This window comes from Cyanistes caeruleus, chromosome Z (assembly GCF_971803275.1).
Source record: "Cyanistes caeruleus chromosome Z, bCyaCae1.hap1.1, whole genome shotgun sequence".
NCBI classification, from domain to species: Eukaryota; Metazoa; Chordata; class Aves; order Passeriformes; family Paridae; genus Cyanistes; species Cyanistes caeruleus.
This window is the reverse complement of record NC_141732.1, coordinates 73127641-73142442: the sequence shown is the minus strand read 5'-3', so window position 1 is coordinate 73142442 and position 14802 is coordinate 73127641. Positions and strand designations below refer to the sequence as shown.

General features: G+C 52.8%; 1 protein-coding gene across 9 annotated transcripts in view; it reads left to right on the top strand.

Moving 5' to 3' along the window:
* GALT (galactose-1-phosphate uridylyltransferase) overlaps positions 1 to 14802 on the top strand; it is a 48634-nt gene that overhangs the window by 224 nt on the left and 33608 nt on the right. For 4 of the 9 annotated variants that reach the window (XR_015280087.1, XR_015280086.1, XM_086867017.1 and 1 more), the window contains exons 2-11: positions 128 to 297; positions 374 to 449; positions 581 to 629; positions 860 to 989; positions 1241 to 1297; positions 1592 to 1714; positions 2560 to 2692; positions 3169 to 3252; positions 3336 to 3490; positions 3589 to 3682. Coding sequence is in view for 7 of the 9 variants with exons in the window: in XM_086867017.1 (XP_086723143.1) it covers positions 128 to 297; positions 374 to 449; positions 581 to 629; positions 860 to 989; positions 1241 to 1297; positions 1592 to 1714; positions 2560 to 2692; positions 3169 to 3252; positions 3336 to 3490; positions 3589 to 3651 (1040 nt within the window). In the remaining 2 variants the exon portion in view is untranslated. Of the gene's footprint in view, positions 1 to 127; positions 298 to 373; positions 450 to 580; positions 630 to 859; positions 990 to 1240; positions 1298 to 1591; positions 1715 to 2559; positions 2693 to 3168; positions 3253 to 3335; positions 3491 to 3588; positions 3683 to 4190; positions 4367 to 5131; positions 7370 to 9495; positions 10066 to 14802 lie in introns of those variants that run through there. The other 5 variants (XM_086867015.1, XM_086867018.1, XM_086867014.1 and 2 more) reach the window with 5 other exon arrangements.

Genomic DNA, 14802 nt, shown 5'->3' with positions numbered 1-14802 from the left:
GGAGGAAGGGGTGAAGCTGAGGGAGGGCGCGCAGACCTTGCCCCTTGAGGGGGCGCGGCGGGGGGGCTGCGTGCCCCCCTTGGCGGCGCGGCCTGCGCCTGACGCCCGCTGCTCTCCCGGCCCGCAGAGCACCAGCACGTTCGCTACAACCCGCTGCGGGACGACTGGGTGCTGGTGTCGGCCCACCGGGTGAAGCGCCCTTGGCAGGGTCAGCTTGAGAAGCCACCCCCTGAGGATGTGCCCCGCTGGGACCCCAAGAACCCCCTCTGTCCCGGGGCCACCCGGGCCAACGGCGAGGTACCACCAGGGACACAGGGACTCGGGCTCCCCCTGCCACCCCCTCCTGCCTTCATACCATCTCTCGACCCGGCAGGTGAACCCAAAGTACGAGGGTACTTTCGTCTTTCCAAATGACTTCCCTGCACTCCAGCCTGATGCTCCAGAACCTGGTAACTCTGGGGAGTGGAGTAGGCTGCTGGGTACCCCCTGACTTGGGTCCTGGGGCTGCTGCAGGGTCCCCTGGGGAGGCTTAGGTTCTGCCTCAGCACCTTCTTCCTGCCCACTCTCTGTCCTTCCCCAGATGACAGTGATCACCCCTTGTTTCGAGCTGCCCCAGCCCGGGGTGTGTGGTAAGTACCTACATGGCTCCAGCGGGTTTGGGACACAATTTGTCAAGAACCTGTGGAATGGTGCTGGACTGGGCCTGCACCCCTCATGCAGTGCCTATTCTGTACACACCTGCTCACTTCTGGGGTCATTCTGGAAGTTTTGGCTTTGTCCCTTGTCCCACTGCACCCAGCAAAGCTGAGAGGGTCTCTGCAGACACCTGCAATCGCAGCTATGCATGTTTCCTCTACAGCAAGGTGATGTGTTTCCACCCCTGGTCAGACCTGACGCTGCCTCTCATGTCCCTGCCAGAGATCCGGGCTGTCGTCGATGCATGGACAGAGCTGGCGACTGAACTGGGTGCTTCCTACCCCTGGGTGCAGGTGTGGGGCTGGTGGGAGCTGCTTTTTTGTGGGTGAAGGTGGGAGGGTGGCACTGGGTACTGTAGCAGTACTTGGGGCTGGGAGCTTCCTAGTTGTGTGTGGGTCTCCTGCTTCATGCCCTTTGAGCCTTGGTGCCCTGCTGAACCTTTCCATGTGGGTTTCTTCCCTGCTGTGCTGAGGACACCACAACAGCCTGCAGTGGGGGCCCTGTGGCTGGAACCTGCTCGCTGCACCTCTTCCTCTTCTCCTAGATCTTTGAGAACAAGGGAGCGATGATGGGCTGCTCCAACCCGCACCCCCACTGCCAGGTGAGCCACCTGTGACCTGGCTAAACTACAAGTCCCTTCGGTAACCCTACAACAAACCCCGAAGGCAGGTGTGAATGGCAATCGCCCTGCCCTGGTCCCAAAACTTTTTGACAATGAGGGTACCCCTGTGCCTGTCCCGTCACCTTCCCTCTGGGGACTGTCCCTTGTGGCTGCCACATGCCAGACCTTCCACCTGGTGGCAGCAGGGACCTTCAGATGGGAAGCGTGACTAGGAATACCCCTGCAAGTGAGGAGTACAGGCACCTCAGTCCTGTGCCCCAATGTCCCTCCCAGGTGTGGGCCAGCAGCTTCCTCCCGAACGAGGCGCGCCTGGAGGACCGGACCCAGCGCCAGCACCTGAGCCAGCACGGTGTGCCCATGCTGCTGGAGTACGCTGAGCAGGAGGCTCGCCGAAAGGTGACAGCATGGATGTTGTCTGTATTCTCTCCCTGGGAGCTGTTTGTGTGCCGGGGTGGGCTCTCCAACCCCCAGGAGCTGGGCACTAGGGGTGCCCTGGGGCGTTGGGACTGTGTATGTCCCCATCAGGTGCTGCATGTAACACCCCACTGCAGTGCTACAGGCTGGAGACAGTCGCTGGACAGCGGCCAGGCAGAAAGGGATGTGGGGGCGCTGGTTGACAGCTAACTGAACATGAGCCAGCAGTGTGCCCAGGTGGCCAAGAAGGCCAGTGGTATCTTGGCCTGTATCAGGAGTGGTGTGGCCAGCAGGACCAGGGAAGTCATTCTTCCCCTGTACTTAGCACTGGGGAGGCTCCACCTTAAATAATGGGTCCAGTTCTGGGTCAGTTTAAGAAGGATATTGAGATACTCAGATTCCTCAGGACAGAAGCAGCAAGGCTGGTGAAAGATCTGGAACACAAGCTCTATGAAGAAGAGCTGGGGGTGTTTGACTTGGAAAAAAGGAGGCTTAGGGGAGACCTTATCACTCTCTACAGCTCCCTGAAAGGACATTTTAGTCAGCAGGGGGTCAGTCTCTTCTGACAAGCAGCCAGTGGCAGGACAAGACAACACAGTCTTAAGCTGTGCCAAGGGTAGTTTAGGTTAGACATTAGGAAAAAAAATCTTCACTGAAAGAGTGATTGGACAGTGGAATGGACTGCCCAGGGAGTGGTGGAGTCAAAAAGACTGAGTGTGGCACTCAGGGCTGTGGTTTAGTTGATAAGGTGGTAGGTCATAGGTTGGACTGTATGATCTCAGAAGTCTTTTCCAACCTAGCTGGTTCTGTGATTCTGTGCCCTGCAGGAGCGGCTGGTGGTGGAGAATGCAGACTGGCTGGTTGTGGTGCCATACTGGGCTACCTGGCCCTACCAGACCCTGCTGCTGCCCCGCCGCCACGTCTGTCGCCTCCAGGACCTCAGTGACAGTGAGAAGGACAGTGAGTAGTTCTGAGCTTTATTGTACCCCATCCCATGTCCTTTGGGCTTGGCCTTTGTTAGGAGGCAGCTGTCTGGTGCTGGAGGGCTTCTGTCCTTGGAGTGGGGGCTGCCAAGCTTAGCTGAGGAGGAGAATGACAACTCTGTTTTGGTAGGATAAGAACTAGTTGTTTGGGCACAGCCAGCACTGCTGGTGAGACTCCTGTCCTTTTGGGATGATGAAGCACATGGTGCTCCCTGCTTTAGTGGGGGGCTTCTCCTGCTGCACTGCTCAGACTCCCTGTGTGTGTGGGGAGGGGTGGGAATTACCAAGTGCATCCCTCCTGCTCGTCACTGGTGTCCACCTAGGGAGACCTGCTGTGAGTAACCCCACCGCATGGGCTCAGTAACCCCACCCCCTGCCAGGGGCGGCACAGGAGCCCAGGTCTGGCAAGCTGCTGGCCAGCTCAGGGTGTGAATCCCTGTCACTTTTCTGCAGGCCTGGCCTCCATCATGCAGAGGCTGCTCATCAAGTACGACAACCTCTTTGAAGTCTCCTTCCCCTACTCCATGGGCTGGCACGGTGAGTGGTGGTGGCTCCACAATCCTCTCATCCACATCCCCATCCCCCTGCTGCGGCTCATGCAGTGCCTCTACCCTCTGCAGGAGCCCCCACAGGCCCCTACCTGGAGGAGGAGTGCAGGCACTGGCAGCTCCATGCTCACTACTATCCCCCGCTGCTGCGCTCCGCCACCGTCCGCAAGTTCATGGTGGGATATGAGATGCTGGCGCAGGCACAGAGGGACCTCACCCCAGAGCAGGTGAGTGCAGCTCAGGGGGATTGGGGGAGCCAGAGGGCTGTGTGCCAGGCCTGTCCCTAGGACCAGCCTCTGGCTGTCCCTTGTGCTGTGCCCTGCAGGCAGCTGAGCGCCTGAGGAGCCTCCCTGAGGTACACTACAAGAAGAGGACCGAGGAGGTGTGATGGGGAGCAGCACAGCATCCAGGCCTCGGATGTGAGTGTGGGGGGGCTTCTCATTGCTTTCTACCACTACCTGAAAGGAGGTCATAGCCAAGTGGGGCTTGGTCTTTTCTCCCAGATAATTAATGATAGGACAAGAGGGTACAGCCTGAAGTTGTGCTAGTGGAGGTTAGATTGAATGTTGGAAAATATTTCTTCACCGAAGGGTTGGTCAGACATTGGAACAGGCTGCCCATGGAAGTGGTGGAATCACTGTCCCTGGAAGTATTCAAAAAAATGTGTAAATATGGCATTTAGGGACAAGGTTTAGGGGTGGGGTTGACAGTGCTGTGCTAACAGTGGAGGTTTAAGATTGTATCATTTGGTGTGCTCAGTATAGCCACGAGTCAGCTGGGAGTGGTGAGAACCAGGGCCTGGGAATTCATGTCAGCTGTGACCCCTCTGAACTCCCAGATTGAACCTTGTCATGGCTTGGCTGGTTTTTGGGACTGGTTTTGCCTGTCTGGGGACTCAGGGCCTAACCCTGTGACATCCTTGCGTAGGTGGTGTTCCTTGTCTCTTTCACCATCCCAGGCACTGTCTTCTGCCCCCATGGCATGCTCCTACCACCACTAAAGGGCTTACCCTCCTTATCAGTCCAGTCTCACTGGTGGGACTGGGAGTTCTTCTGCCCCGTGGAGGGGCACAACCCCCCTGGACAATAAAACCTGGAAGCAAAGTGCCTCTACCTGTGCTCTTGTGGTGCTCAGCCCTAGGTGGGAGGTATGGGGTCTCTGGTGAAGACCCCCAGCTGCTGGTGGGAGGTAACATGGGGCTCAGGGTTACTGAACTGAACTGGCAGCCCAATACCTGTTGCTGCTGTCCCTGCCTCTGCGCTGCCTCCTCTTTCTCCCTGGGGGGAGCTCTGAGTCTGTCTCTGAGTGCTGCAGGCTTGTGGAGGAGTGAGAAACAGAGGAGGAATGGAGGCTCCCAACTTGCATTCCTTATCCCAAGGCTTAGCCAGCTCCTGGGAGAGGGCAGAGCCCTGTCAGACTTGCTGCACAGAGGCTGCTGGCTGCTCAGCCCTGGAGCTGTTCATCTTCTCTGGCTGGGATTGCTGGGCAGCAGCCCTCATGTTGCCTGCTGCAGGTACAGGGGCTGCTGGGATGTAGCCAGGGGCTGGTTCATCACTCACCTGGGGGCTGCCAGCTCTCTTCGTGGTGCTGCTCCCACCTTCACTGTGCCCACCCATGGCGTGGGATGGTGCCAGCCTGGACCCTGGGCCGAGCTGAGGGATGTTCTATTCACATGTGTCTGTGCTGTCCTCCCTTTCCTTCCAGGAAAGCCCTGTGACTCTGCAGGGGTAGCTGATGGACAGTGCTGCCACCACAGCTGATGTGGGGGGATACAAAGCACTGTGCACCCTCACTTCCTCAGAGTTAGCTGTTATTTGTCACTAATGAGCCATTTTCACAATTCTGTAATGAGACATCCTCTGTGTCAGGTCTGTGAGTGTGCTGCTGGGGGCTAGAAATACCTTTCAAGGTATTTCTCCTACCTCCAACCTCCAAGACAACAGCCATGTTCCCTGTGCTCCATCCATGTGTCATTCCCCCATCTGTATCCATGGACTGGGACAGATGGAAGGACCTCCTGACCTGTGATGCTGGATGCCCTCCTACATGCTGGTCCTATCTTTCTGCCTGATTTCCTCATCCCAGAGCCCACAAGGTGCCCTCACCTGCCTTCAGCGCTCCCCAGGTGCTCCGGGGCTGTGGGGAGGAGATGGTGGCTGACCCTTGAGCCTGGAGCCGTCATTGTACACAGCATCTCTCACCAGGGCATCGGGGCTGCCCAGCTGGGAATCTGACCTCTTGCAAAACTGATTTCTCCCCTCCTGGGGACAAGCAGAGTCCTTTTGGTCTCTGCCACCATCCCGATCGCCAGCCCTTTCCATTGCGAACAAGTGCCTGCGCTCCAACTTCCCTGCTTATTCTCCAGGGTCCTGGGAAAGCGGCAACAAATTGACTTTAAGTGTGGCAATCCGGCTCGGGGTAATTAGCGGCTGAAGCGGTTGTAACGAAGCTAGTCATCTCCCTGCACGCGCAGTTAGCTCTGATTTAATGGCCCGGCGGCTCCCAGCCCGGGCTGCCGCGCCTCGGCCCGCTGCCGTAAATGAAACTCGCAGTTAAGTCAAGCGGTATTAAACTTTACAGTCGCCGTCTTTAAAAACGGGACTCTCTCCAATAAATCAGGGCAAGTGGGATTGTAAATATCGAGGCAGGATCCATATTGCTTAATTAAACAGCGCCTAATGAACAGCCTGTTTGTTGTGCTGTGATTTAGGATGGAGGCTGGGGAAGCAGTGCGTGCTGAGGAGGGCTGGTGCCCGTGCCAGGGTGCCCTCTGCTGCAGGTACCACCTGCTCAAGTTTATCTGCTTAAAAAACTCAGAGATGGCCTGAGAATTAGTTTGTTGTTTTGTTTTTTTAATTAAAATGCCCCCCTGAAATCTGAAATGGGGTGAAAGCAGCAGTTAGAGGAGGAAGAGGAGGTGGTTCACACAGGTGTGAGAGCTTGACCCTGGTTATGCTGAGCTCCCCACTTCCTCACAACAGATCCAGCCTGCTATTGCCCTCATACTTTTAGATTGTGCATGGGGGGTGTGAAAGGCTGGAAGGGAGCAAGAGTCTTTCCCATGTCACAGGGAGACATCAGGGCGGTGCAAATGAGCTGCTGGGAATGGAAAGGCATTGCAATCCATAGGAGCCGTTGTTGTGCTGTAAAGCCTAAAGTCTTTTACTGCAAGGTGAATAAAAAAAGTCTGGCTGGTGAGGGATGAAGGAGTGGAGGGTCTGCGAGGTACCCAGCTGTTGTTCTTGACCTGGGAGCATCAAAGGGGAACTGAGCTGTTGGAAATCCTTGGAGAAGTATTTCTGTGACTGGGTCATCCTTGTCCTGAGTCTTCATCTCCCAGCATGAGGGCAGAAATGTCCTCTGCAATTGCTGCCTTGAGCCGCTCTGGGAGAATGAACAGGGCAGGTGGTGGGGAGAGTGAGAGGAACTCAAGCATGGAATTAACGAATTTAAATCCACTGAGGTCCCATAGAGGTGTTTGTACCTTCTGTGGTGCATTAATTAATTAATTAATTAATGGGTCTGTGAGGGACTAGGAAAGGGACAGAATGCTGCTGCACAGGGCTGGCACAAGCTGTGCTCTTCAAGGAGCAAGGGATACACCCACTGGGGGATCCAGAGATGCTTGAGAGGGTGTGGCCAGGAATTTATTTTCATTTCTCTCCCATTTTCTGATGCCACTGAAAGAAATGGGTCAATCTGCCAAGGGATGTGACTTCCCCAGATCTTCTGGAGCTTTTTCTTTACTGAAATGAGCCAATGTCCTTGCCTGGGTTGTAGCAGTGACTATGTGCATCATTGTGCCTGCCCTGCATGTTTGGGAGACCCAGAGCACCCCCAGCTCTGACACTGACTTCTTCTGTGGCCATGAGTGAGCCCTGGGATGCCAGTCTGGTGGACAGAGACCATTTGGCACAAGCATTTCATGTCTGAGGGCAGCTGCTGGAGGCATGTTCATCACCTTTAGTTGAGTGTCCATGTCTTTGGCATCTGCCAGGACATGGCAGGACTGCAGAGAAGCTGCAGCTCCTGAGTCCTCCATCCTGCCCACCCCTTCTCCTCTGCCTTCCAGTGCAGGTGAGACAATAAAATATTGAGCAAAGGAAGTTAATCTGTGACCAGTGTGTTTTAATCTGAAAGAAAAGTTACGAGTTGTGGCCTGCTGGTTCTTGCTGCAGTTTTACTGCCCTTCCTGATACCAGGTTAATGGCTGTCATTTCATTCCAGTTTTACTATTGGATTTGCCCTTATTGTTGAGTTTCTCCTTGTCGGCTGCTTCCTGTGAGATGCTAAACCCTCTGGTGCCCTGAAGCAGGTGGGCTCCATGCAGTGGGAAGAATTTGTGTGCCAGGACAATGTAAATCAAAACCCAGACCCCTTTTAGATCATGTCTTAGCTGGCCATGCAAGAGCAGCTGGGACAAAGAGAACCCACACTGTGCATCTTCCCTGGGTTTAGCAGCTTTCTTGACAGGACTTCAGACCAGCAGGAAACAATTTTGGAGGTGTCTTGCCCATGTTTCAGACAGCTAGTGTGTTTTCCTCTGCTGATGGTCACTGAGTCCTTCCTGCAAGGCCTTTTCAGGTTCCTTGGGGACCATGAGTAGTAGGATGACTGCTGGTCCTAGGTGGACACAATTGGATGTCTGGATGCTGCCTAGCAAGCTCTGCATGTACTTCAGGCTGGCAGCCCCAAGGGTGGAATTTAGTTGGTTAATCATCTAATAATACAGGTAATTAAATACCATCACATTACAACATCCATGTGGTCAGTATGCACTGGCACCCCAAATTTCCTGTATGGCTGGTGTTGGGGAGGTACCTTGGGGCTTCAGCTCTTGGCAGTGAAGACCTGTCATTGCATGTGGTTTGAGCCTTTCCCATCCTGGGACCTCATCCCAGAGTCAGCAGCCTCTGTTTAGAGCAAGGGAAACAACAGGAGCATCCAGATTCCAGCTGGATTCAACCCAAACAAAACTATCTGGGGGTGAAGGGGAGCAGGTGTGGGTGGGAGAGCAGGGGACTGGTCTGGGATAAGGGCAGCCAGAGGGAAGGTAATCTTTGACTGCAAAAGGGGGATTATCCACCAGCTGTGCAGATGCTGGGAGAAGGCTGGAGCCCTTGCAGCATCCAGGATCTGGCATGGCTGAGATTGGGCACCCTGGCACATCCCTGGTGCTGGAGCCAGCTGTGAAAGCTCACAGACATCTGCCTGCCCCGTGGGGCGGGATCCCCCTTCATTCTGATGTTCCAGAGAAGAAATCTGTACATATTTGCTAATTATCATGTGTGATGCTGAGAAGTCTGCTACAAAGCCCCAGGGGCAGCGAGACATTGCAATGCCAGGATGGATCAGAGGTGGAAAATCATCCCCTGGGATGTGCCTGGGCATGAGGTGACTCCTGCCAGAAGCAGAGCCCTTGGGAGAGAGGAGGAAGCCGAGAGATACTAATTAGATGCTAATAAATGAGTAATTAGTAGATCTCCAGCCTGCTTGGTGCCCCTGGGGCTCCCTTGCCCAGCTCCAAGCCAAACCACCTGCTTCAGTGTACCTAAGGTGGTTTGAGCCCCACAGGATATGGCTGGAGCAGGGATGAACCAGCTGCTGCTCTCCACGCACAGTGACAGGCTCAGCCACAACAAAATATCCTCATAAATTGCCCTCGTGAAGCAAAACTCGACAAATAAAAGCCAAAAGTGCATTTGCAGCCTGTTTGCTTTTAGTGTTTAATCCCTCACTTATTTTGCCCGCATTTTTCTCTATATCAGGGCAGCTCCTCCACTCCCTCACGGCTTTGTGCATGGGCAGGGAGCCAGGACTCCAGGGCTGCCTGTGCTGTCCCTGTGGGAAAGGCAGTGCCCCCTTTTTGTGCCTCAGTTTCCCCGTGGCTCAAACAGGATCAGTCGCACAGAGGCCAGGCCTCACTGCCTGACCAGGCAGTGGGAGGCCCTGTGACAGCCCTGCAGATGTCTCTGGGCTTTATAAGATCCCTGGGACACCCCCAGTGTGACACCCTTACAGCTCCTCTGGCTTGGATGGTGCTGTCCCATCTTGAAGATATGAGAAAAAAGGTTTCCCAGCCCTGAGACTGGCTGCTGCCCCAAAACAATGCTGTGCAACAAACTCCTGGCTTAGCACACCCAAACTGCAGGCTTAATATTTAATTCATACAATAATAATAAAAAAATAATCTATTTTTATTTTTAAAAGCAAATTTTTAATTCTCACACAGGCAAGAAACGGAGTGAGAGTGAAGCCAGGATGGGTCCCCAAGATGCCAGCATGCTTTTTAACCCTTCCCATCCTGCTTTCAATTTCCTCTTGGGATCAGAGATGCTCAAAAAGCATCTGTCTGGTTCCAGCTGCTTCCAATGTGCTTCAGTAACAGCAGGACCCTGCTCCATCACAGCCCGTCAGGTCACCTCAGAAGTATCAGATCCATTGGCACAGGAAAAAAGGAATGACCCCCAGTCTCTGCTGGGGTCTAAAATTCCCTCCGCCCTGGAAAGGACTAGCCGACACATCAGGGACTTGGAATGATTATGATAAAACCTGTGGGACACCAAGGGCATCACTATGATTTGTGCTGTCTAAATGTTAATCAGAATAATAATGCCTATTGAGACAGCTGTTTTAAAAGGCTGTGATGTCGGTGTAAAAATTCCAATAAAACTCTATTAGCCCTTCCTCGTTACACTAATGGTGCCTGCTGCTAAAAGCCCCCTGCTATAGACACCCGTATTAATGGGCTTATTACAGGAAATAAAATCTGAGGCTGAACATTACAGTGAAGCCTGATTAATTCAGCAAGGTAATCTTTTTTTTTCTTCCCCCTCCTCTCTGCCTGTTCTTTTTCTTCCCCTCTTTATTTAATGAATGTACTTCTTGAACTGCCAACTTTTGAGCTTTTCATGGAGTTTGGGGATGATTTTAAACTGATCTCGTTCACAAAGAGATGAATCTTTGAGCCAGCTCCTGGTGCAAATGGGGGGGAAGGCTTCTCAGATATCTCCATCAAACCAGGCAAGAGGAAAAGCAGCCAGGCTAGGAGTGAAGAGGTTAGAGATGAGGGAACAATGGATATCCCAGGGATATCCACCTGGAGTAGTGGCTTGTGGGCCAGAACAGCCCATTGTTTATCACCAGGTAGGTGCATGTGATATTGGCCAAGGTGAAGCTGCTGGGGGCAAGCAGCATCTGCCCTCAGCTGCTCCTTCCCATCCCTTCTTGTCCTGACTCATCCTCTTTTGCTGTCACCTCTGTCCCTGCAGGAAGGTTTGCCTGGGTCTCCTGTTCGCAGGTGCCATCCCAAAGACACTGTGGTATCACCCAGTGAGGCTGGCACCCTGGGCTCGTGCTGAGAGGCAGAAACACTCTGACAGGCACACCACTATTCATACAGGCTATAAATAACTCCCATAAAAATCCTCTTCTTAGCCTTTTGTGTTCAGCCAAACCCTGCCAATGGGAAAGGAGACGGCATCTATTTTATGGGCGGCTGGAAGCCGGCTTTGCATTTTTCTGGCTCACGTAATCCCACAGGTACCCTCGTTTCTTTTCTTTTTTAACAGACTTTTGATTCACATTCCTCCCAGCCAAGTTTAATTATGGCCTTGGCTCCTGGTGCCAGGGAGGGGAAGGGAAGAGGGCAGCTCTGCTGGCCGGTGCAAGGACAGGGAACATGGGGCAAGGAGAGAGGGAAAGGGGAGAACAGGAGGGAAGGAGGAAAGTGAGAAGGAGGGAAAGCAGGAAGGAGCAGACAGGCTGTAAAGAAGGAAGGAAGAGGAAGAGACAAAGGAAAAAAAGGAAGGAGAGTGGAGCCCAGGTGTGCACCCATCCTGGGAAGCCCAGAAAGGTGTTCACATCCCAGACTGGGTAATGACTGCATTTACTGATTTTCTAATTAACCACAGCAAGAAGCTGTGAGCACTGAGCTTTTGGAGTCGTCTGGACATACTGGGTGGTGGACTATCAAAGTCTGGAATTCATTGATTCAAATTCCACACGGGTATGTTGCAGTCGTACATGGGGCCAACATGCTACAGGCAGTTAATGTTTAAATTATATTGTAGGGAAGTTGAATTGCACTGGAAAGAGGAAGATGGTGGGATTGTAGAGCCTGCCAAGCAATCCTCAGGGGTCTGCAGGTGGGGCTGAAGTTGAGGTTTCCCACTGGGGATCTGTGGCCTCCCTACCTTGGGAAATATAGTGGCCTTGGATTGGGGATGGCTGCAGATTTTTTTCCCTACCCTGCCCACCATGCTGTCAAGGTGAACACCCCCATTAACAGCAGGGGTCTCTTCTGCCCTATGCAATAATACAGCCAATGCTCCCTTACTTACATGTCCACCCTAAAAAAAGAATGCCTTCCTTGTCGTTAGTCCCTCAGATCCTGCTGGATAGGTTCTTGCTGTGATCTCTTCACCACCACACCCTTATCAGTGCCATCTGGCAGTGAAGGTGAGGATCAGCATGGGAAGCCTTGTGATGAGGGAGAGCACTCTGGGGAGTGGGAAGAGGGCACAAAAGCATCCAAACAGAAGGGGGAAAAAAAAAAAAAAGATGAAGAAATCAATTTAGTTACAATAAAGCCTCTTACTGTATTAACTGCTAATCCACAAATACACAAACACACAGAGGGAGTCCTTGGAATAAAGGCATTTAATTAAGCTATTTGCTTGAAGCTGGCTCTGAAAGGTCGGGCACTATGGAGGAACAGGCACAGTGGGAACCTCGTGGGAGATGCTTGCCAGGACCACTGGTGGCCTTCCCCCTTAGGTCCAGGCCATGGAGCAGTGCTGTCCCCTCCATGGAGACACAGCCCACTCTCCAGCCCCATCTGGATCTTTGTGGACTTCCCTTTGCTGGTGGGGTAGAACATCTCCTGGCCCCCCCATGGATGCTGAGGAGCTGACTTTTCATGATGTTTCCCATCCAGCTGGGGTGTGAACTGTTGGCATCACAGGGCCATTTGCTTTTTCCTCCTCTCCTTTTCCTTGAAGGGAGGGGGCCGCAGTCAGGGGGGTTATAACTCTTCTCTCCTTTCATTTGATCTGCCAGAGGGCTCAGCAGGGGGAAGACCCTGTCTCGGCAGGCTGCCCATGAGATAAAAGGCAGAGAGGGCCAAGCCAAGACATTTTTTCCACTGTTCCCCCCACCCCTTCGCCCCTTCCTCCATCCCCCTGGTTTTCTTGGCAAAGGACAAAACAGGGAAATGAGCGTACTCCTTTCAAAGCCCTTCTTCTTTCAATATTGAACCGGGCCTGGATTCCCTTCTGAATGCCTGATTGCTGGCATTCCCGCTCTCCATGCAGCCTAAACTGTAACAGCTGAGGGCTGGGGATGCTGTCGGGGGACTGCAGGCACGTGTGGGGAGGCTGTAAGGGAAACACCAGCCCCTGCTTCCCATTCTAGAGTTGGGGCTGTGCTGCATGCCACAGACACCCTTGGGCACCCTCAGCCCCACTGACACTTTTTGCCCCTGAAGCTCTGCTGCTCTGACATGTCACGAGGTGTGGGGTCCCTGCTCCTGGCAAGCTCATGGGTTGTAAGATGTTTGGCTGTGTCACCGTGTCCTGCAAAGCCTGTGCTAGCATGGGTCATGGGAGCCAGCTCCACTGTACTGGGATTCCTGCTAAGGCTTGGGAATCCTGTCCCACCCCAAACTGGGATGAAAGCCACACCAGGGAACCTGGCAGAATTCAGCCCAACTCCCACTTGTTGCATTGGACTCAGTGAAGTGTTTAATTTTAACTTTTTCCAGAGGTTTTCTTTTGATTTCACCCTTTTTATTTGATTTTTTTTTAAAAGAAGATAACGATCTTGCATTTCCAAATGAAATCATTTGGCACCTGGGTGGGGTGAGGGAGAAAAGACTTATTTTTCATTTAAAGCTGTTGAAACTGGATAGCTAAAATGTTGCATGTCTTTTTTTTTTTTTTTTCCCAGAAGGTTTTTGGAAAGAAAAATTTGTTTGAAGTGACCTTTTCTTAGGAAGTGTTTTGATGAACTGGCATTTTCTGGATGAAAAAGCATTTCTGCCCACAGTGCCTGTCCCTTCTCAAAAGAAAGGGCAGGAGCAGAGGGGCCATGTGAGCTGCAGAGGGACAGGGCTTGGTTTTGGGATTTCTCCAGTGGTCTGGGGAGGATGCTTGGAGTGGTGTGGCAAATTTTGTGCCAGAACCTGGGGATAATGACCAAAGTGGTGGGGGCAGCCCTGGTGTGTAGGCTCTCTGGGGCTGCTGGTGAGGAGAATCCAGTGCTGCAAGGCAGCAGTGAAGGGGAGGTTAGATGGGACAGGCCAAAACTCCAGCACAGCACTCCCCAGTTCCTCCTTACCAACCTTTTAGCATCTTTGATGTTTTTATCATGCTCTGTGTAACTTCCCAAGGAAGAGGTCAGCCCACTGGTGGGTCCTTAGTGTAAGCCTTTAATTAGCAACCACTTCTAGTTATGCTTGAGGGCCTTTGAGGCAGGAGGATTTGGATTTGTGAAGGCACAGTAGGGGTGGAGATCTGCTGGGTGTGATCCACAGTTCTGCTCCTGGGAGAGTCTCCCATGGGCACGTTCCCCAGGTCCTGGCAGTAGAATTCAAAGGGGCTGGAGAAACACAGTGTGCCCCTGCTCTGGCAGGATCCTGCCTTACATCCAGGGCTGCAAAAAGCTTTTCAGCTCCAGCAGACAAGGACTGAGCTGGACATCCCATGGGGCAGCACCCAGATACTCTGCAGAGCTGCTGCCCCTGACCAGGGACCCACATGGTCAGTGCAGCCCACACCCTCTCCACTTCCAGGAGGGTTATCTCTTCTCTCCTGCATCCCATGTGAGATGGGGTGGGAGTTGGGGATGCTTCAGGAGACACTCTCTTGGAGGTTGTTCCCCTTTTTAATCCCCTTTGACTGTCCTCATTTGCTGCTTTCCTGCACATCTTGTGTGGCATGTCGATTTGCTGTCGTTCTGGTTTATTAATCAGAGTGTCAGGCAGGGGCAGATCAAATGGCTTACAAGAGCCTAAGTACGTTACAGCAACGCTATTATCTCTCTCCACTAAAATTTGTAATCTCCATGAAAAATTAGAGCAAGCTGCTCTGACAAGCCCCATTCTCCATATGCCCCACGAGCAGGACCCTAATTATTTTACCTTTCTTTAACTCTTTATTAATCCCATCCTCCACCAGCTGCCTGTTATTTTGCTTGGGATTCGTGCATTAACAAAAGAGATTGGCTTCACACATGCTTTTAAACCCCTAGTGCTCTCAGACTGCCAGTGTGAGACTGCTCTACTTGCATTGAAATACCTGTCAGAGAGGTAGGCAGCTGCTTTTGTGGGGTCCCTAATGGTTTTTGGGGTGACCTTGCCTGGCAGGGTGGCAGGGTCTGAGGATCCTTCCCGAGGTACCCAGCAGGTGGTGGTGATGTATAAGTAGTTCCTCACAGCCTTTTCTTATCGGAGGATTTTAATGTTTTATTCAGCTTCAGGTTGATGTTATCCATCTCTCGGGTTTGCAGTGGGGGATCACCATATCATGAGACTTTCTTT